The sequence below is a fragment of the Rana temporaria genome, chromosome 12, assembly GCF_905171775.1.
Source record: "Rana temporaria chromosome 12, aRanTem1.1, whole genome shotgun sequence".
NCBI lineage: Eukaryota > Metazoa > Chordata > Amphibia > Anura > Ranidae > Rana > Rana temporaria.
The window spans coordinates 58,805,677-58,829,117 of record NC_053500.1 but is presented as its reverse complement, the minus strand read 5'-3'; the positions used below and the strand labels follow the sequence as shown (position 1 = coordinate 58,829,117).

Below are 23,441 nucleotides of genomic sequence, written 5' to 3'. Positions count from 1 at the left end.
ATTTACATAAAGTCAGCGTGTGTGCATATGATGGAGTTAGAAAATATTAATAAGCATAAAAACGTGGGAATATTAATATGCAAAAGATAATAACCTGCAAAACAGATTATCAGCACTACAATAAAGACTAAATTAGCAGCAGTACAAACATGTTACAACAACATTTTGTGTGGCGCAATTATATACCGTATTTATCGGCGTATAACGCGCACCCCAATTTTAAGAGGGAATTTTCTGGAAAAACAATTTTTTTTACTCCAAATAGTAAATTCAGTTAAAATTTAAAATAAGATAAACTGCAATGTACAGCAAGCAACTCAGAGAGCAGCTCCTATGTTCAAGGAGATACACAGTACCTTAGGGCTTCTAGCTGTCAGCACTCGATGGTGGATGGGAGGGAGCTGGAACTCTCAGACGCAGGCAGCGCTGACCGGGACTGTAGCGCGGCTTGGGGCTTCTATACCCAAATGTTCAGCAGTCTGTGGTGAAGGGGATGGTGAGGAAACCCTTAAACATGGGCAGCGCGGCAGTGCTGGCCGAGACTGTAGCGCATACCTATGGCATACCTCGGGGGGGAAGGAGGGGGACGAGCGCCCACCGGAATTCACTGCCGGAAATCACAGAGCCGTCAACTCCACTCGGCTGTCACGTCACACACGCACAGTCCCACCTCCGCCATCGGCATTGGACCATCTCCTGTGACAGACAGAACACTGGTCCAATGCTGGTGGCGAAGGCCGGACTGTGCGTGTGTGACGTGAGAGCCTAGAGGAGATGACGGCTCAGTGATTTCCGGCGGGCGCTCGTCCCCTTCCGAGGTATGGTATCGGCATATAGCGCGCACCCGTGATTTTTCCCATTTTCAGGGGAAAAACGTGCGCGGTATACGCCGATAAATACGGTATATAAAAAGGTGAAAGTCTACAAAATAAATTTTGTATAACTGGAGCTGTGATTCAATCTGTTGGGTTGCATGATTACTGCAATGATTGTGAGGGCTGTATGCTCTTTAGAAAAACTTTGATCAAAACAGATTTGCTGTTTATCTGTTTTATAGAGAACAGTAATGGTCTTTGCTAATTAAGTCAGATAAAAAAAAGCAAACACTTTTGCCCTTGGAACTACAAGCCGACAATGTGATTTGACTGTCAAAAGCAAAAAAACAAAAAACAAACAAAGCATCCATTTTCTTCTGCTGGTACAACTTGATCCATCAATACATTCTTAAAGTGGGAAATGTAAGGTCTGCTTATCTGGAAGCCACAACTCCCTCAAATAAAAAGAATGAAAAAGTAAATGTATACTTTTCACAGCAAGAGCTGTAAAAACGTGTGTAAGCAGCTGTCAGTGATAGGGCAGTCTAGTGCTGCAAGAGCAAGTGGTAAAGTAATCATATGTGTTCATACTGCAGTCGAATTGTTATGTTTTTGTATGTATTTATGTTTAACACTTCTGCCTCTAGAGTGTCTCCAACACCATTTTGGAGGAGCCCTGTGTTTTGATAGGCTGCACGAGATCTCGAGAGATTTGGGCGACCATTTTTGGGTGGTTTCTTTTTATAGTAAAGCTCAGGCACGTTTTAGGGAGAACACAAGTGGATGTAGATAGGGACAGAGACCCTGCTTGTGAGGGAGAGAGAGGAGAAGCCAGGGAGAGTGTTCCGGCCTGTGAGGGATAGTTTAGGGGTCCTACGGAGTCCTGCAGTGGTAACCTTGGTCAGAAGAAAGACTCCCAGCTGCTACGGGTAATGTGTTTCCAGCCTCTTCCAATAAGCATTGTGTGCTGGGGTATATAATGTACCATTAAGTGGGAAGTGCCTGTGATACTCAGAAAGCCACATCGCTTAGAACAACAGTATCTGTACTGCATATCTGTGCCTCCATGCCTGGAGAGGAACCATTTGCCGTTTGATTGTAAAGACTGTTACTACTACCGCCTTTCGGTAATAAACGTTACCTTGTTCAAAGAACTTTACGTGTGTCTCCCTCAGTGAATCACCGCACCCCTCACCCCGCTTACACGTGAAATAGACTTCCTCAAGAGCTGGCTCTGTCCAGCTCAGCAGATTGCTTTAAAAGAGGCCTTGATTCGTTCCTAAATGCAAGTAGTATAACTGGATACTAATCTTTATAGGTAAAGTTGATCCAGGGAATATTTGATTGCCTCTTGGGAGATAAAGAAGGATTTTTTTTTTCCCCTGCTGGTGCAAAATTGGATCATGCTAGACTTAACTGGACAATAACAGAAGGTTGTTAGGACTACAGAACACCTCACTCTCTCCTTAGCCATTCACTGGAAAAAAAACTATGTACTGCCGTTTCTCCTCCCCACACCTTTCTGGGCAGCTGAGAACAGAGGGTATGTGATCACCTTTAAAGAAAAGGGATAACTGGGTATTTATTAGGTGAGGGTTTACATATACTTTAACACACTTCCTGATAACACTGCAGGGCGCAGGTGACAGAACTGGATTTCTGGCATGATCAACAGTTATTAATTAGCAATTGGTTTCAAAGGTGTATTTAAAAAAGACTAAAAGGGGGCCAAAAAAGTGAAGTTGGTGGTTAGGATTTAGATACACTTTAGGGCTTAGATAAACTACGACAGAGAAATGCTTTAACACATAGCTGAACAGTCTACTTCTCAAAAGTACCTAGATAAGCTGACAACTAAGGCCTACCTAAGACACTTTTCACATTGGGGCCGCATGTGCATCAGCGGTAAAGCGCTGCTCCTTTTAGCGGCGCTTTACTGCTGTTTAAGCGGCACTTTTTGGCCAAAGGAGGGGTTAAAAACTCCTATGTTGCGGTGCTTCCGAATCGCTTTTCAGGCGCTTCGGAAAAGATGCATATTCTTTGCAATAGGCAGGGGCGTTTAACCGTCCCAAAGATGCTGCTTTCAGGACTTTTTCTAACGTCCTGTAATCACACCACACCAGTGTGAAAGCACAGAGGCTTTCACATTCGGGCGGCATGGGGGGCAGTTTTTAGGCACTTTACAGGCACTATTTCTAGTGCTAAAATGCCTGAAAACTGCCTCAGTGTGAATGGGCTCTAAAAGAGATCCTCACCAGAACTGAAGAGGACTGTATTTCTAACCCCTCACAGCATTCTCTGGCCACTTATTTATTTATTTTTTTAGATATAAACACTTGCAAAGTCATACGTTCAATGAGCTGACATGGGGTATTTCACAAAAATGAAAATGACTATAGTTCAACCAAAATGCGAGGAAGTCCTATGCCTGTTCAACTTGTCAAAGAAAGTTTGGTCAAGCTATACCAAAACAAAATAGCCAACAACATTCCAGCTAAAGACAGACATGAAAATAAAAGTTACAATTTAACAAGCAATTAATTAATGGTACCTGATAATGAGCCCAGCATGCTTCCCACATCCTGAGGGCCTCAGAGTCTGGAAATTCCCTTTTGAAGCAAAGAAGCATCCAACGGTGACAGAACAGCATCTGGAGACCATCTTCTCCAAGAGACAGCAAGTGTTGATAAAAACGAGCGTAAACAAGACGCAGTAACTCACGAAGATACATCTGAAAGTAGTATAAAGTAGTCTTACAAAATTTACAGTAGCTATAATTTAAACCAAATAAAAAATGCACACAAACTACATTGTGCAATTGGGCTAAATTAGAAATTACCCCTATGGTGTCATTCTACAGCATCTAATAGCAGTATCAGTTGTAACAATAGCAAAGGAGATTCTCTTTGAAATCACTGTACTGCTTCTAATCCCAGGCAGCTGTCACAGTGCAGAAAATGACAGCAAAGTCCCACAGCCTCTTGAATGTTTTTTTTTTATTAGTTTCACAAAGATTGTATAAGAAATGAACAACAAAAAAAAAATCAACCAATAAACAGAGTACAATGATCCATAAAGAATGTTCAACTTGAAGGAAATAGGGATAACAAATACTGCATCTAAAGTCCAATCAGGAATGTGTTGTAAACCTTCACGTTTTTTTTTTTTCACCTTAATGCATCCTATGCTGTTCAGGTGTACAGGGTGCAGCACAGTAAATGTATTCATCCCTAGTTCTATAGCCAGTCCAGCATGGTGTCTACTCTCAAGTCAACCATTTGATGCATGAACTTACCAATGCTTATCATTTAGTGACTATTGCTGCATTTTTTGGACCTGTTTGCACCTATTTTTTGATGTTGTCATTATATAAGCACTTGCACTTTAAATCACTATTATATTGTTGACCTTATAGTAAATATATTGTTTCAAGCTAGAATTTGGAATTTATTTATCACTTATTATTAGCGCCCCCTTATTATACACCCCCACATTGCCAAAGTTGTTTTCACACCACTTTAGGGGAGCAGCTTCTTTAATATATTTATATTTTTATTACCATAGCGCGGAGTTCTCTATTCATTCATAGGAAAACCTATACTAGCCTGTACTGCACACTTCTGGGCAATGCTTAGTTCTGCACTCCTTCCTTGGTTGTACCAAACCTTGTCAACAATTACTGATGCAGCTACACCACTAAACTTGGATCAATTATTTTAATACTTCATGGTCAAAAATATTGTCACCCCTGCATTTGTGTCAGATAATGCACCACTTCGCCCAAATACAAATGTTTAGGCATTATAATGTTTATTTCTTTTGTTTGTATTGGTATGACACAAAAAAAAGACAAATCTGACATATTCCATGCATAACTACAAAAAAAATTACTGGACAAAACTATTGACACAATTTAATATTTGGTAGCACACCCCTTGGAAAAAAATAACTGAAAATCAATCACTTCCTGTAACCATCCATGAGTTCCTTACACCTCTACTGGAATTTTGGACCACTCTTCTTTCGCCAACTACTCCAGGACTCTCAGATTGGAAGGGTTCCCTCTCCCAATTGCTGTTTTGTAATCTCTCCACACATGCTCTGTGATTTAGATCTGGACACATTGCTGGCCAGTTGAATACTCTCCAGCGCTTTGTCTTAAACCATTTCTGGGAGCTTTTTGACATCTGTTTTGGGTCATTGTCTTGCTGTAAGACCCATGACCTCCGACGAAGACCCAACTTTCTGACATTGGACCCAATATTGCACCCAAGAATTCTGTAGTAGTCTTCAGATTTCATAATGCCATGTACACAATCAAGACATCCAGTGCCTGAAGCAGCAAAGAAACCCCAAAACATCAGTGAACCTCCACCATGTTTGACTGTAGTAACTGTATTTTTTTATTTAAAGGCCTCAATTTTTTGAGAAAACAGTAGAATAATGGGCTTTACCAAAAAGCTGTAATTTTGTTTCGTCTGTCCACAGCACATTCTCCCAAAAGGAATTTGTCTTTCTTGGGTAAGTTTTGGCAAACTCCAATCTGGCTTTTTTATGTTTCTGTGTCAGCAATGGGGTCCTCCTGGGTCTCCTACCATAGCATCCCTTTTCATTCAGATGGCGACGTATACTTTGAGCTGACACAGTTGTACACCTGAATGTCAGCTTGAATTTGTCTGTAAATTGATTGAGGCTCTTTATCCACCATTCAAACAATCCGTTGGAATTGTTTATAATTTTTTTTCTTTTGTCCATGTCCAGGGAAGTTAGCTACAGTGCAATGGGCTGTAAACTTCTTGACAATATTGCTCACAGTGGACACAGGAATATTACAATCTCTGGACTTGTAACCTTGAGAGTGTCCATGCTTTTCCACAATGTTTGTTCTCAAATCCTCAGAATTATTTTTGCTCTTCTTTCTCTTCTCCATGCTCCGTGTGACACACAGAGACACACCGCTGAAAGCTTGAGTCGATTTTTCACCATTTTAACTGGTTGCCGGTATTAATTCTACATTGTCAGCACTTGTTAATTGATACAGGTAAGTTCAATTACAAATTACAGGAGCATCACACAAACTTGTAATGCAATTATTTCTTATAATTTTAAGAAGATGCCAGTCCATTTTTTGTGCAGTTTTGCACAGAATTTGGCTTTTCGTTTCTCCACTTTTTTGTGTCATACCAGTAATAAACAAAAGAAAGCGAGAATGCTTAAACATTTGTAATTGCAACGCTTTTCTGGGCAAAGTGGTGGCATTATCTGACAGAAATCCAGGGGTGCTAATATTTTTGCCCATGACTGTACATGCATTCACACACAGCAGTATACAAAGGTGCATATTGAAATCATATACACTCACTGGCCGCTTCATCAGCTATGCCTTGCTAGTGCCCAGCTGGACCCCCTTTTGCTTTCAGAACTGCCTTAACTCTTCGTGGCATAGATTCAACAAGGTGTTTAAAAACATTCCTCAGAGATTTTGGTCCATATTGATGTGATAGCACCATGCAGTTGCTGCAGATTTGTTGGCTGCACATCTATAATGTGAATTTCCCGTTCCACCACATCACAAATGTGCTCTATTGGATTGAGATCTGGTGACTGTGGAGGCCATTGGAGTACCGTGAAACTCATTGTCATGTTCATGAATCCAGTTTGAGATGATTTGATCTTTGTGATATGATGCATTATCCTTCTGGAAGTAGCCATCAGAAGGTGGGTACACTGTAGTTATAAAGGGATGGACACGATCAGCAACAATACTCAGGTAGGCCGTGGCATTTAACCACTTAAGCCCCAAGCCTGTTTTTCAGATTCAGCGTTTACAAGACTAAAACATTTTTTTTTGCTAGAAAATTACTTAAAACCCCCAAACATTATATATATTTTTTTCTAACACCCTAGAGAATAAAATGGCGGTCATTGCAATATTTTTTGTCACACCGTATTTGCGCAGCGGTCTTACAAGTGCACTTATTTTGGAGAAAATTCACTTTTTTGAATTAAAAAGTAAGACAACAATAAATTTGGCCCAATTTTTTTATATATTGTGAAAGATAATGGTACGCCAAGTAAAATGATACCCAACATGTCACGCTTAAAAATTGCGCCCGCTCGTGGCATGGCGTCAAACTTTTACCCTTAAAAATCTTGATAGGCGACGTTTAAAAAATTCTATAGGTTGCATTTTCTGAGCTACAGAGTAGCTCTAGGGCTAGAATTATTGCTCTCGCGCTAACGATCGCGGCGATACCTCACTTGTGTGGTTTGAACACAGTTTTCATATGCGGGCGCTACTAGCGTATGCATTCACTTCTGCGAGCGAGCTCGTCGGGACGGGGCGCTTTAAAAAACATTTTTTTTTGTTTTCTTATTTATTTTTATTGATTTTATAATTTTTTACACTGAAATAAAAAATAAAATAAAAATGTATCACTTTTATTCCTATTACAAGGAATGTAAACATCCCTTGTAATAGAAAAAAGCATGACAGGTCCTCTTAAATATGAGATGTGGGGTCAAAAAGACCTCAGATCTCATATTTAGACTTAAAGGACCACTAAAGGAATTTTTTTTTTTTTTAGCTAAATAGCTTCCTTTACCTTACTGCAGTACTGGTTTCATGTCCTCATTGTTCGTTTTTGCTTCGAAGTTGCTGTAATTCTGCTGTGATCTCCACACTTCCTGCTTGTCTGGCTCCTTATGAAAAATCTCATGGCAGCTTTTCACTGTGGTCCAAGCTGTGTGTCTAAAACTCCTCAGAACCAATCAATCAGATTCATTTTAAAAACAAAACACTGCCCTGGATTTGTTTGTTTTTGTTCTGTGGGTCTTCTTTACTTCACAGAAACATGAAACCAGTTTAAAAACTAAAGTGAAACTGCAGGCACATTATATGATTGAATTTAAAGCGGTGGTTCCCCTAAAAATAAAATGTTGACATCGCATTTAGCAAATAAATTACAGTTAGAATCGGCTTGTTTTATTTAAAAAATACCTCCGTACGTATCGTTTCCATTATTCGGTCCCACCGCCACTTCCGGGTACGATGCAGGCGGTGGGCGTTCCTAATTGATTGACAGGCATCCGAACGACGCATCCATCGCGTCACGAGATGCCAAAAAAAGCCGAACGTCGGTGCGGCTCTATACGGCGCATGCGCACCGACGTTCGGCTTTTTTCGGCATCTCGTGACGCGATGGATGCGTCGTTCGGATGCCTGTCAATCAATTAGGAACGCCCACCGCCTGCATCGTACCCGGAAGTGGCGGTGGGACCGAATAATGGAAACGATACGTACGGAGGTATTTTTTAAATAAAACAAGCCGATTCTAACTGTAATTTATTTGCTAAATGCGATGTCAACATTTTATTTTTAGGGGAACCACCGCTTTAATCTATTTTTAAAAGGAATCAGTTAACTTATGTCTCTATACCCTGTAAACAGTCATTTCAGCAAAAACTTTTTTTTCCTTAAGTGACCCTTTAAATGCAAAAAAAAAAAAAAAAAAAAAAAAGGAAATGTTGTCATTTAAAAAAATGACAACAAAAAAATGTCTCTTTAAGACGCTGGGTGGGACTGACGTTTTGACGTCACTTCTGCCCAGCAAAGCTATGAGGACGGGTGGGGGCCATCCTCACTCACTGGGCAGCAGCACCCAATCGCCTCCGCCGCTACCGACGGCTCCGGTAAGCGGCGGGAGGGGCCCTCTCCTGCCACCGATAACGGCGATCTCGCGGCGAATCCGCCGCGGAGACCACCGTTATCGTTTACAGGCCCACCCACTGAAGAGATGGATACCTCGGTTGTGGCAGCAGCTGCTGCCGTTACCAAGATATCCATCTTTAAAAAGAGGACGTATATATACAGTGGGTGGGCGTTAACCGGTTAAACAATGCTCAATTGGTACTAAAGGGCCCAAATGTGTCAAGAACATATTTCCCCCACACCATTACACCACTACCACCACAACCTGAACAAGGCAGGATGGATCCATGCTTTCATGTTGTTTACACCCAAATTCTGACCCTACCATCTGAATGTTGCAGCTGAAATTGAGTCTCATTAGACCAGGCAAGGTTTTTCCAATCTTCTTTTGTCCAATTTTTCCGCTGCTGTAGCCCATTTGCTTCAAGGTTCGATGTGTTGAACGTTCAGAGATGGTATTCTGCATACCTTAGTAAAAAGAAAATATGTGAAGCACTCCCTCTTTTTTAAAAAATACTATGTCATGCAAATACAAAATAAATAAAATAAAATAGTGAACCCTAGTGGGAGCATTGCATATGACACCAAAAATATATTACAATGAAAGTGGTATGTGCAACCAGTGACCTCTAGTGGGTACAAAAATTATAACACATATATCACAATAACATTAATATGTACAACCAGTGACCTCTAGTGGGTACAAAAATTATAACACATATATCACAATAACATTAATATGTACAACCAGTGACCTCTAGTTCATGGTGAATGATAACAAATGAGTGACTTAACACCATGTAGACTCGCCACCAGTCACACTATGCGCTCACCTCCCAAAGCTGCCCCCGATTGGACCAAGTAGCACCTTCCCCTTTGGGGTCTTAATCAAGGATGTGTGTGTTATACGTTTTGTAACCACTGGAGGTCACTGGTTGTACATACCACTATCATTATGATGTATAGAATATAGTTTTGGTGTCATATGCAATACTCCAACTAGGGGTCACTATTTTATTTTATTTATTTTTTATTTACAACACATAGTATTTTTTGGGAAAAGAGGGAGCTCCTTACATATTTTTCTTTTTACTCTGGTCTGCTAATAACAGTTGGTGTTAAGCAGCAACCTCTATGATTTAATATATAGCACTTATTTTATATTAGTAGCACAGAAGTACATTTATTTTTATTTGTATTCTGCATAACTTGGTTGCAATGAGTGGCTATTTAAGTTACTGTTGCATTTCTATCATCTCAAACCAGTCTGCCTATTCTCCTCTGACATCAACAAGGCATTTTCGTTCACTGGATATTTTCTCTTTTTCAGGCCATTCTCTATAAACCCTAGGAGATGGTTATGCGGGAAAATCCCAGTACATCAGCATTTTTTTAAATACTCAGACCAGGCGTCTGGCACCAACAATCATGCCACATTCAAAGTCACCTACATTGCCTTTATTCCCCATTTTGATGCACTTTAGCAAGTTGTCTTCACCTAGATGTCTAAATGCATTGAGTTGCTGCCATATGATTGGCTGATTAGCAATTTGTGTTACCAAGCAATTGAACATATGTACCTAATAAAGTGTCCGGTGAGTGCAGTTCTCCACTGCTTAAAGGAGTTGTAAAGGACAAAAATGTTTTGCCTAAAATTAATGTCTGCAATGTAAACAGACAGAATAGTGTAATGATTCTGTTAAAAAACGAGTAAATACCTATTAAATTCCTTTATCTATATCACCTCCGGCGTTCTAGTTTCTGTTCTCTCATTCACTTCCTGGTTTGCGGCGCTCATTCATGTAAGAACTACATTTCCCAGTATGAATTGCGGCACGCCCAGTAATTCACACCTCCTTGAAGTCTCTAACATGTAGAGAGCGTCCTGCCGCACAGATGTAGTTCCCAGGAGGGGGCGAGCACATCACTGACCACCACAGTAAAGCATCCCTTCACGGTGGTGAGTAACAATCAGACAAGCAGGAAGTGAACAGAACAGAGAAGAAATAGAGCAACTTCTGAGCAAAAACAAACAATGAGGAAGTGAAAAGAGGAATGTCTGCAGGTAAAGGATGCTTATTATGAAAAAAAAAATGTTTCCTTTACAACCCCTTTAACCACCACATGAATATGTTACATTCTACATTTTAACGGGCAATTAACAAGGATGTTTATTTCCCCTTTAGGCTTAAATCTCACAAAAAAGCGGTAAAATCGCGCAACTTTCTGCCTTAAAAGGCAACGCTCTGATGTGAATGCAGCCTTACAATTAAATAAAATAAATGATCATATGCTGCCAGTGGGATAAACTGATGAACCTGTTCATACTGATAGACATTGATCCAATTAATCATGCACACAGTAGCCACCTGGAAAGCAGTATGTACATTCTACCATATAAACACTCTAAAGGAGAATTGTGTAATTTTGCTCATGAAAACATTACATATTTAGTAGTCTTGTTCATCATGGTTTCCAGAGTGCTGCGTTAAGACTATATTTACCAATAGGAACTCATGTACCAACATGGTTAGGAATGCCGCAGCAAGCAGAGCATCAATATCGACAAATGTAAAATTTGCTGCTTATTTCCCACCTCCGGCCAACTTTTCAGCAGGCACACACTAAATTGTTTTCGTTCAACCCAGCGGATTGAATGAAAAAAAAAAAAAATGGAGTTACACTTACCGGTAACGTCCTTTCCAGTAGTCTTTCAGGACAGCCACAACTTGAGAGATAGGCTCCTCCTCTTCCTTAGGAAACACTGCACAGCCTTTAAAATCTCTCCTCCCCCTGCTAGACCTCAGTTTTTATACGAGCACCTCCGGTCCGCTGGGGAGACACAAGAACATGTTAGTAATCCATAGTTAAAACATCAATATCATACTATGTTCCTGGATTAAAAACCCCTTCTTCCAACTTTTCGGGAGGGTAACTAGGGCTGTCCTGAAAGACTACTGGAAAGGACGTTACCGGTAAGTGTAACTCCATTTTTCCCTATCCGTCTTTCAGGACAGCCACAACTTGAGAGGATAATCGAGTACTTACAATTTAGGGTGGGACCACGGCTTGCAAGACTTTTCTCCCAAAGGCTTGTTCACCTGCTGACACCAAGTCTACTCTATAATGCTTGATGAAGGTGGCGTAGCTGGACCAAGTTGCGGCTTTGCACATTTGATCTGGCGTCGCTCCAGCCCTTTCAGCCTGAGAAGTAGCCACCGCTCGAGTAGAGTGTGCCTTTATTCCTGTAGGGACTTCCCTACCAGTCAAGCAGTAAGCCTGCCCAATAACTAGTCTAAGCCATCTAGCAATTGTGCGCCGAGACGCTTTCTGTCCCTTTCTGGTCCCAGAAAACAAAACAAACAAAGAGTCTGACTTCCTAAAACCCCGAGTCAGCTCCAAGTACTGTAGGATGCATCTCCTAACATCTAGTGTACTAAACTTAAACTCCCTTTCACCTGAGGGATTGGAACAAAATGAAGGTAACACAACCTCCTGGCTTCTATGAAACTTAGAAGCCACTTTCGGAAGGAAAGCCGGATCGGTTTTAAAAACAACCCGATCCGGAAAAATTACACAAAAAGGAGGACGAATGGACAGGGCTTCCAATTCACTGACCCTCCTGGCAGTAGTCACTGCAACTAAAAAGACTGTCTTAAACGTTAAATCCTTTAACGAACACTTGTCTAAGGGTTCAAAGGGCAACCCTGTTAGCACCTGTAAAACTAGTGATAGATCCCACTTGGGGAAGGGAGGTCCCTGGGAAGGTTTCTGTCTGGACAAAGCCCTAAAGAACCTGATGACCCAAGGATTGGAGGCTAGAGGGCTCTCTAGAAACACACTGAGGGCTGAGATCTGGCCTTTAAGGGTACTCACTGACAAGCCTTTATCCGCTCCGCACTGAAGAAACTCTAGAATGGACTTGTGGCTTTGTGTTGGAAAGGAAAATTCCTGGCACCAAGTATTAAAACGAAGCCAAACTTTTCTATAGATAGAACGCGTCTCCTTCTTCCTACTGTTAAGAAGGGTGGCAGTCAGTTTGTCCGAAAAACCTCTGGACCTCAGCAAGGACTCCTCAGTAACCACGCCGCAAGGTTCCACCTGTGTACCTGTGGGCATAGAACTGGACCCTGCGAGAGGAGATCCTCTCGAAGAGGAAGAAAAAGAGGGGGTTCTGTGGTCAGTTGCTTGAGAACCGAAAACCAAGCCCTCTTGGGCCAGTGGGGTGCCACAAGGATAAGTGAGGTGTTCTCCAGCTGAAATTTTCTCAGGACCAGTGGTAGAAGAGCTGGGGGTGGGAAGGCGTAACAAATCCCGAATCGCCAGCTCTGGGATAGGGCATCTATCCCTCTTGCTCCCTCTCCCCTGCCCCGAGAGAAAAACCAATGTGTTTTTGCGTTCTCCCTGGACGCGAAGAGGTCTATCTCCGGAGACCCCCATCTCTTGACCAAAAGATGGAAGACCTCCTGATTGAGGGACCACTCGTCTTCCCTCAGTTGACTTCGACTGAGGAAATCCGCTGTACTGTTTTCTATTCCCCTTAGAAAAACTGCTGATAAGGACAGGGTGTTTGTTTCGGCCCAGCGAAAGATTCTTGTTGTTATGGCCGACAGGGCTACACACCTGGTGCCACCCTGTTTGTTCACATAGGCCACGGCCGACGCATTGTCTGACCTCACCTGGACGTGGTGTCCTCGAAGTCTCTCCTGAAAGAAGATGAGTGCTAAACCGATCGCCCTCAGCTCCTTCCAGTTGGAGGAATGTTTAAGCTCTGCCACTTCCCAAACACCCTGTGCTGGAAATACACCCAGGTGAGCCCCCCAACCTCTGCCGATGGCGTCTGTGGTGACAACCAGTGGAGACCGGATATGCCACAGACGACCCTGCGACAAATTGGTGATCCTTCTCCACCACCAGAGGGATCTCTTTACCTGACTTGGGACCTGTACCAGGACGTCTAGGTGTTCTGAGCTGTGGTCCCAGACTCTGAGTACAAAGGCCTGCAGGGCCCGAAAGTGAATCCCTGCCCACTGGACTGCCGGTAGAGTGGAAGTTAACAGTCCTAGTGTTGACATCAGGAATCTGATTGAAACCTGATGGCTGCCCTGGAGGGCAGATACCGACTTTTCTAACTTTAGAGCCTTCTCTAATGGAAGGAAGACCCTTAGAAGGGTGGAGTCCAGGGTGTAGCCTAAATAAGGAATGCGCTGCGATGGTATTAGACTGGATTTTTCCAGGTTTAACAGCCAACCTAGGTCCATAAGGGTCTTTTTGGTTAGTTCCAGGTCCCTGGATACTTGTTCCGGAGAGGCTGCAAAAAGAAGCAGGTCGTCCAGGTACGCTATTATACCCACTCCCTGAAGACGCAGAAAAGCTATTGGTTCCGCCAGGACCTTTGTGAACACGCGGGGTGAGGAGGATAGACCGAATGGCAAGGCCTGGAACTGTAGGTGCACCACCGAAGTTCCCAAGTCTATCGCTAGTCGTAGAAACTCCTGAGACCCCTCTGCAATGGGTACGTGCAGGTACGCGTCCCTGAGGTCCAGGGAGACCATAAAGCAATTCTGTGGTAGGAGGGCCCTTACCGTGAAAATTGACTCCATACGGAATCTTTTGTATGTTACTGACTTGTTCAGCAGTTTCAGGTTTAGGATTAACCTGTACTTGCCAGAGGGTTTCTTTACCACGAAAACGTGGGAGTAAAACCCTCTTTTCTCCTCTCCTTCTGGGACTCTGCAAACAACATTTTGGACCTCCAGATCCCTCAAGGCCCCCACTAGAGCCTCTGCTTTTTCCTTGGCTCTGGGAAGCTGAGTGACCAGGTACCTCTGTGGCGGAAGGGATGAGAACTCCAGGGAATACCCCCTTCTCACTATCGCCAACACGTACCTGTTTGGGGAAAAAGACTCCCATTGTGGGAGGAAGGCCCCCAACCTTCCCCCCACTCTGATCTGGGAGTCATTGTTTTTTGGGGGGCTGGTCAGGTGGGCGAAAAATCGCTCCTCTTCCCCTACCCCTGGGTGTCCAGATCCTTTTTTGAGTCTCTGGTTTCGGGACCCCTGTTTGTCTCTGGGAACGAAACCCTCTCCCTTTTAGTGGAGTTTTACGTTTAAACGGAAAAGATTTTTTCTTATCCGTCGTGCGGTCTAAGACTGACTCCAGGTCGGGACCAAATAGGAGATCTCCTGTAAAGGGAATCCCACATAACTTAGACTTGGACGCAATGTCTCCTGACCAAGTCTTGAGCCAGAGAGCTCTTCTGGCAGAATTAGCCAGGGCTGCTGACCTGGCTGACATGCGGACGGACTCTGCTGAAGCATCCGCAATGTAGGCTACCCCTTTTAAAATTGTGGGGAAGGAAGCCAAAATAGTGTCCTTGTCCGTATCCGCCTCAATATGTTCTTGGATATTTGAGAGCCAGTGCTCTAAATTACGGGCCACTACTGTAACTGCCAATTCTGGTTTTAAATTGCCAATTATGGACTCCCAAGCTTTTTTCAACAACGAGTCCATTCTCTTATCCATAGCATCCGTCAGGTTGCCCATATCTTCAAATGCTAAATCAGTCTTTTTAGAGACTTGGGAAAAGGCCGCATCTAATTTAGGGTTCTTATTCCAAACGGACGTGGAATCTTCCGAAAAGGGAAACCTTCTCTTAAGGGATTGAGAAAAGAAAGGCTTTCTTTCAGGGTCCTGCCACTCCTTAACAGTATCAACCAGAAGTTCGTGCACTGGGAAGACCCTGCCCTTGTGTTCCCCCAGACCTTTGTACATTTGGTCATGGAGACTAAGAGGTTTACTATCCGTGTGAATGCCTAGGGTCGTGTAAATGGCACCTAGCAGTTCCTCAACCTCATCAAGAGATAGTTTATATCTGGAAGACTTCTTGGACTCACTGTCCTGGTCTTCTTCACCTGACTCTGCCTGCGAGTCGGAAGCAACATTCTCCATTAAGGAGTGCTGCCCCTGAGAAGGGCCTGCAAAATCAACTGCCTCCGCTGAAGGATCAGGAGAGGCAGGTGCAGGACCCTGAACATCAGGGTGGGCTGTAACCTGTGTGGGTACCAGGGGGGGTTGCACCCTTTCAAACAAGGTTTTGAAAGAGGAAAAGGTAGAGGCCAGTTCTTTAACTGAAGCAGCTAAACTATCCCCCTGTTCTGCATCCCTTTCCCTAACTAGAGAGTTTATGCAGTCTCTGCACAAAACTTTCGTCCAAGAATCAGGAAGGGAGTCCCTACAGGAAGCACATTTCTTCTTAGAACTATGTGTCCTTCCTGTTTTTTCTTGGTTTTTTTCTAGGCTCTTCTGAAATAGAAGACATAAGGACCCACATTTAAAAAAAGCAAAGATTTAAAAAAAAAAAAAAAAAAAAAAAAACTTTTTTTGTAAACAACCACATGATTACAACCCTCTGGGAAGCACTAGACAGACACTACTGCTAGGTGCCCTTGCTGCCTTTCCCTCCTCTCCCCCAACCACCAAGGGGAAGCAGAGGAAGGAAAAAGACACAGTCTAAGGTTTTGGGAAACCCTCCCCAGGAAACCCTTACCTTGGACTGGCTGGAGGTAGCGTCCCTGGTCGGGTCCCGTTCCGGAGAAGTCACCGACATAGTGGGGTGGTTGCGCTGTGTCTAACTCGTCCCAACGAGTATCCGACACCTCCAGCAGGACGCGTGGGTCTCTATCAGCGCCGCGACCCGGAACCGGAAGTCGCGGGTCAAAGGGAATCCTTTCCGAGGCGCACCGGAAGTGACGTCGCCCGCCACTCGGCCCGCGATTTTTGAAAAACAACTTGCGGCCTGTAATCAGGGCGCCCGGAGCCGAGTTCCCCCGCCGCGGTCCTATGGACACGATAGGGACCCCCCACAAACCGACTGCCGCGCTCGACATGGGTTGGGGTGCGTTTTTGGCGGTAAGTTTTCGCCCCATCACCTTTAGGAAGCCCTTGCCTCCCACATAGGAAAAATAATGGCTACAGTCCCCTGACTGCACTGCCTGGTTCCTCAGCAGTGTCTCCCCACCGGAGGAAACACTAAGAACTGAGGTCTAGCAGGGGGAGGAGAGATTTTAAAGGCTGTGCAGTGTTTCCTAAGGAAGAGGAGGAGCCTATCTCTCAAGTTGTGGCTGTCCTGAAAGACGGATAGGGAAAACGTACATATAGCCGTACTAACATATCCGATGTTAGTGCAGTAATCTCCCGTTAAGCTATGATTTTCTGACAAGGGGACTGCCCCCCACACCACCCACCAAAACACACCGATTAGCCAATGGCTGCGAACACTGATCTGATTCTGTTTTTCCGGCATGCTTGTTTGATAGAAACTGGTCATGAGACCGTCTTCTGTTGGACAGGGAACTGTACAAACAGGACGAAAGTCAGCTGGTTCCTGCTGAACCGACCGCTTTTGGCCCATGTGTACCCAGCCATAGGAGGAAGTGTGTGCAGGTAAGTTAAAGAAAATTCACTGCAGATCAATAAAACCACTGATACTTTTTCTTGTTTGTTTATCTGTACAGTTAGAAAGATAGCCGTTAACAAAACTCCCCACGCTGCCTCAAATATCAAATTTTAGCATTATTTTTACAAAATAATTCAATGACTCATGGTGCTGCGCTTGCAGCAAAGGGTGTCATAATTGAAGTGTCTCTAGGGCAGTGTGATGTCTAAACATAACCTTGGTGACATGGTATTCACGGGCAATAACCACCGTTTTTATTCCTTCTACTATAAATTTACAATACTTGTATACAATATACGGTACTCTATGTGCAGAATCAAAATTTTTCAGTAATGTATAAGACATTGGGGTTGATTTACTAAAACTGGGGAGTGCAAAATCTGGTGCAGCTGTGCATGGTAGCCAATCAGCTTCTAACTTTAGCTTGTTCAATTATGCTTTTGTAGCAGATGGTTGCTACTAGTTACCATCATCCACCATGTTCACTCGCCCCCTTCCTTTCCTTCTTTTCCCCCCTCTTCTCCCTCTCCCTTGCCCTTCCTTCCCCACTAAGTGTGCTGGCTTTATGTATGGACCCACAGCAAAATGTGATATTGGTAGCTCCGCTACATTTCTAAATTTTCATGACACCAATTATGAGATTGTATTTTTCCATAGATGTTCTTGGTTGACTCCTCCAGAAGAAGCGGAAATGGCCACAAAACTTGTTGAAGACTACGCCTGTACCTACATCACTGTGCCTCTACATATCTGTGGGGGCTTCTATGTTTTTAACTGTCAACTTAATGTGAACTTTTTCTCAACAATTACAATCTTATTGTTGTAATTTATGTGTATTTTTTTTTATATTTTAGAAGAAATTAAATTTTTATAATTCCCTTGTTTAATGTCTGGGTACCGAGATAGTCCTTATCATTGGCGTTTGAGGGCAACATTTGGAGTAGCCCTTGACAATTTCATGTTCACCCTGCTGCCAGACTTCCATACATCACTCTTCCAAGGACAATGAACAGTGATTTGCTTTTGTTTATTTGGGAAATATAACTTGGTTGTGGAAAGGGTATGGGATGCCCATAGAACAGTTCTCTTTGCCATCGTTATTAAAGTGGAGGTTCACCCAAAAATCCACTTTTTGACATTAGCTGTAGCATACTGCCAACATCTGCAGTATGCTGTTTTTTTTTTTACTTGTACTTATCGTTATATGAGCCCTTGTTTTCCGGCTCCGAGCAGGGAATCCTGCGGGGAATGGGCGTTTCTAAGCGAAGAGGAGTTGATTGACGGCTGCTAAGGCATGTCTTGGCCTCTGTTTAATCTTCAACTGCCATGATGCTGCACATGTGATCAGTTATGACACCAGCCATTGGATGGTTTGACAGTTTGGTTGAGAGCACAACCAATGTGACAGTTAGCATTCCCGGCATGCCAGGAATGTAACTGCTTTTTCAAACTGTTAAATTGATGGGTTTACTTCCGCTTTAAGGATGCTGGAAAGTTCATTTTGAGGGTGAACCTCCGCTTTAAAGGTTTGTTGAATCAATAGCACTTTGAGCAAATGATAGACTCTAACATTTACAGTCTCTCCTCTGAACTCCTGCAGACCGTTACTCCTTCTCTGCACCAACTCCTGCAGACTGTTACTGCCAGGACTCTTATCCTCCTGCACAAACTTCACTGTACCATGTTAGTATCTCCACCCAATCATCTTTACGCTGCACCTGGGATCACTCTGAATAATCCCAGGTGGTTATTGAACCTGCTGAATTGTGATAGGCCAAGGGCCTGCAGTACCCCTACTTGGCAGCCTAGATGTTTAGCAGTAGGGGTGCAACGGATCAAAAAACTCACGGATCGGATCGATCCTCGGATCAGGAGTCACGGATCGGATCATTTTTTGGATCAGCAATAAAGAAAAAAAAGACTAATCTTGTTACACCCAACAGAGTTTTAGATTCAGTTATTTTCATCACAAAACGGAGCTTATTTGCTTAAATACAGTATATGTAAATCTGACGGACTGTTTACATGTTACATTTTAAAAGCAGCAGCAAACCTTACATGCTTGCTATTTGCTAATGTGACAGAACACCTCTGATTTTCAGATTTAGTTAAATGTGAATATCAGATGTAGAGGTCGACCGATATATCGGTTGGCCGATATATCGGCCCATATTTGGCATTTTTATATTAATCGGCATCGGCCGATATGTGCTTTAAAAATGCCGATTTAAACTTCAGCACCGCGACTTGCAAAAAGCTTCTGTAATAGAAGTCAATGCAAGTTGCCTGAAGCTTCCCGTAGAAGACCTTCTCTCTCTCCTGGGCAGCCTGCCAAGTTTTAGAAAAGATATACAATGTTGCTACTTATCAATTAACTGAACTCCGTGTAGGAGAATTCTCAGTTTAACCATTTAAAGGCTAAATCTTTTTTGACACTTGATGCTTACAAGTAAAAATCCTGTATTTTCTGCTAGAAAATTACTTGGAACCCCCAAACATTATATATATTTTTTTTAGCAGAGACCCTAGGAAATAAAATAGCGATTGCTGCAATATTTAATGTTACACAGTATTTGCGCAGCGGTCTTTCAAACACATTTTTTGGGGAAAAAAATATACTTTAACAAAAAAAAAATAAACAGTAAAGTTAGCCCATATTTTTTTTTTCATCCAAAAGTTTATTACCTGTTTTTGTGTAAAATGTAAAATTATATATATATAAGGTTAAGAAAACTTTTGGACGAAAAAAAAAAAATATAGGCTAACTTTACTGTTTAGCCCAAAAGCGCCTGAAAAATCGGCTTAACATATCGGCCCAAAAAAATCGGCATCATAAATCGGCTATCGGCCGCCGCGATTTCTAAATATCGGCATCGGCCAGAGAAAAACCCATATCGGTCGACCTCTAATCAGATGTGTTCTGTCACATTAGCAACCATGTGAGGTCAGCAGGTTTGCTGCGGCTTTTAAAATTTAACATGTAAACAGTCCGTCAGATTTACATATACTGGCCCAGATTCAAGAAGCACTTGCGCCCGCGCAACCATAGTTGCGCGGCGCAAGTGCTTACTTGCTCCGGTGTAACGAGTGCTCCTGATTCAGGAACCTCGTTACACCGAATGCAGCCTAGGATGTGACAAACATAAGCCTCCTTATGCCTTCACATCCCAGGCTGCATTCTTGCGTTGGCCGCTAGGGGGCGCGGCCTTTGTGATCGGCGTGTAGTATGCAAATTGCATACTACCACCGATTCACAAAAGTTGCGCGGGCCCTGCGTACGCAAGGTACGGAGTTTCCGTACGGCGCCTTTAGCATAAGGTTGCTCCTGCTAATAGCAGGCGCAGCCAATGCTAAAGTATAGCTGCGCCTCCCGCTCGCGACATTCAAATTTCACGTCGTTTACGTAAGTGAACCGTGAATGGCGCTGGACGCCATTCACGTTCACTTACAAGCAAATGACGTCCTTGCGACGTCATTTGCCGCAATGCACGTCGGGAAAGTTTCCCGACGGAGCATACGCTGTTCGCTCGGCGCGGGAGCGCGCCTAATTTAAATGATTCCCGCCCCCGGCGGGATCATTTACATTAGGCAGCCTTGCGCCCGGCTGCTTAGCATATTGCCCGCGCAATTTACGGAGCAACTGCTCCGTGAATCGCGGGCAAAGCGCAATATTTGCGTGGGCGCAGAGAAAAAAATTTGCTCTTTGCCCACGCAAATATTGCGCGATTCTACTTGAATCTGGGCCACTGTATTTAAGCAAATAAGCTCCGTTTTGTGATGAAAATAACTTTAGTCTGCAGACATGCTTGTAGTTTGAATTGGCTGCAAGTGCATTATTCAGCACGCTTGTAGTTCATTCATTCTTCCTCTAACTTTGTAACAGAGAGCCCAATGGGAATACGGCACAAAACCAGAGCCTGACATTGCACCTGTGATCTGCTGAAGGCAAGTGCAATGCTCTGCAGGCTCATTAAAAAAATAAAAATAAATGCAAAATCATGTGATTTAATATTTGTTTTAAAGGTGAACATAGCCTTTAAAGCAAACCTATGCTTGCACATTTAGGGCAAAACAGCAGCTTTTCTTTAACCTATTCCAGAGGCATGATTAAACTTGTTGTTCTACAACTAGAGGATGTACTGTACATTTGCCTACTTCTGCAATAGAGGGTCATTATGCCTGTAAGCAAAATAACACAAGCATGAGTCAGAGTGCATTCTGGGTAACAGAGCAAGCGGGAGAGATTCCATACCGATTCCTCCTGGATAGGGGTGCAACGGATAAAAAAAAACAGATCAGAGCCCAGTGCACAGAGTGACACACCTCCCCGCCTCAGCGCGCTGAGGCGGGGAGGCGTGTCGCGCTGTGCACTGGGCTCTGGCAAGCACACTGGGTGGAGCAAGATGGCCGCCGCTCCGGAGCTAGGCCGAAGCCGGGGACTTTCCTAGGCCGAGGCTCCGGAGCGCTCCGCGGATCGCGGGGTGACCCGTTCGGATCACAGATCGGTGACGATCCGTTGCACCCCTATTTAGCAGCTTTAGATAGTTGGTGGACTACTGATCCCAGATAGCCCGACTTGCAAATCCTGTGCCCGCAGGCCATATCGATTTGACACAAAACCCCACAGTCTCTCCTCTGGCTTTGCAGCCAGCTCCCCTGGCATGCCTCCTCTAGACATCCACTGTGCTTCACTCACCGACCTTCTCCTGCCCTGAGTCCTTGGTGAATAATTTACCCGGACATGCGTACCGACTGCTTCTCCAGCTCCTCTGTTCCAGGACACATCCTTCATGACTGTGTAAGGATGAGGCTCCCCTCCCAGCTCCTGAGCTCCTCCACCGGGGCACGCACCCCCCACCCCCCAGATGGGGATGGGCCTCCTGTTGCAGTCTAACACTCCATTCTTCAATTCACCCAGTCGACAGCCCCCCTCCAGTGGGCTGAATCTGAGCTTATGTAGGAGGCCTTCCCCCTGCCAATTCCAATTGGGGATTGGTCAGGGCTCCTCACATGAGCTCATTGTCACTCCAATTCCCAGCCCTGCCCCTCTTCCAGAACATTTTTCAAGGACTGAAAGAGGTCACACCCACTGCTACACTAACCACTCCCTGCCCCCCCCAGATCAAAACAAGCAGGCCTAGCATGCAGCATAGGACTGTCTAAATTTACCTGCCTGGCAGCCATCCCACAAAAACCTCACCTCTAACACCTACCTATAGTAGAGTGCGCTACATCTTGACAAAAAAACTTGGAACCTGATTGGTTTCTCTGCAGAACTCCACTAGATTTTGCCAGTTTTAGTAAATCAACTCCAATAGGTCTATACCAAAATACCAAAAAGTTACTAGGACATTTTTGAGAAACAAAAACATTAAAAATACCATAGAAACATAGCATTCCCGTTAGAGCACTTGAGATCACTTACCAACTGCTTTTCCATGTCCTCGTCACAAGGCGAGCTGATAAAAATGGTGTTTTGCATAAGGCCGACAAAACACCAAAAGGTGTCAGACTCATCTAGGATCTCTGCCAACAGTGGTGCCACAAGATCTGACATTCCTTGCGAATAACCGACTCCAGGGCAGTACACGGCATAGTTCAACAGGATCCTCCTGAGGTAAAGAATGACAGGAGCACTGAGTATGCACAGGAAATAGGATTTAAATACACTCTTTAATACACAAACATAGCCAGCAGTTACAAATGTTCTTTCTTTGCTTAATGTGAAACTAAACCCACTGATTGAACCGTTTCACAAAACCATTACATTCAAGGCATGCCTTTGATGATAACTGTCACCGTTGCCAGTGTGCTTATGTCAGCCCTCAACTAAAACTAATCAAGCCCTCAAATGGCCGGTGTCCTAGCTCAACACAAGGCAACTGCAGATCTAAATAGACGCAAAGTTGGCACCATTTTCAGCTGTAAAGAATAGGAGGGTTTAGTTCAGCTTTAATTACCTGAATACCCAAGAAACAAATGTGCCTTTTAAACCTCGAGGTTGCATTTAATTTAACAGGGTGCTGCAAAAATGACCTGTTAAATTTTTAGAGTGGTAAAGGACAACTATAGCTTTTCCTAATCTAATTCCACAATTCATCCCAGCCTCTCTCATGTTACCTATACTCTTCATTTTAGATCAACAAGGATCCCAAGGCAGAAGTCATAGCTTGCACTTGGTTTGGCAGCAGCCTATTTCTATGCCAAGCTGACGAGGCAACACTACCCAGGCATGGTCTAGTCTTCATAGCTCCTAATGGAAAAGTCATATATTTGTAAACCTGCATGGAAAAAGCTTCTCTTAAGATCCATGGAGAATCTGACACACATGAGCCATATAGCACAATCAAGCTGGTTCACAAAACAGCAGGAGTGCTTTTTAACACATGGCCTCGGTAGTGGGCCACCTGCTGATCTCAGGTAAGAACAAAGGGGAATAGGTAGCATAGGAAGGGTG

General features: G+C 43.7%; 1 protein-coding gene across 2 annotated transcripts in view; it reads right to left on the bottom strand.

The window, feature by feature from the left end:
• TBC1D16 (TBC1 domain family member 16) overlaps nucleotides 1–23,441 on the bottom strand; it is a 305,823-nt gene that overhangs the window by 30,288 nt on the left and 252,094 nt on the right. For both annotated transcript variants that reach the window (XM_040330437.1, XM_040330436.1), the window contains exons 9-10: nucleotides 22,410–22,596; nucleotides 3,367–3,546 (exon numbers count right to left, since the gene is read on the bottom strand). In XM_040330437.1, the coding sequence (XP_040186371.1) occupies nucleotides 3,367–3,546; nucleotides 22,410–22,596 (367 nt within the window). The remainder of the gene's footprint in view (nucleotides 1–3,366; nucleotides 3,547–22,409; nucleotides 22,597–23,441) is intronic.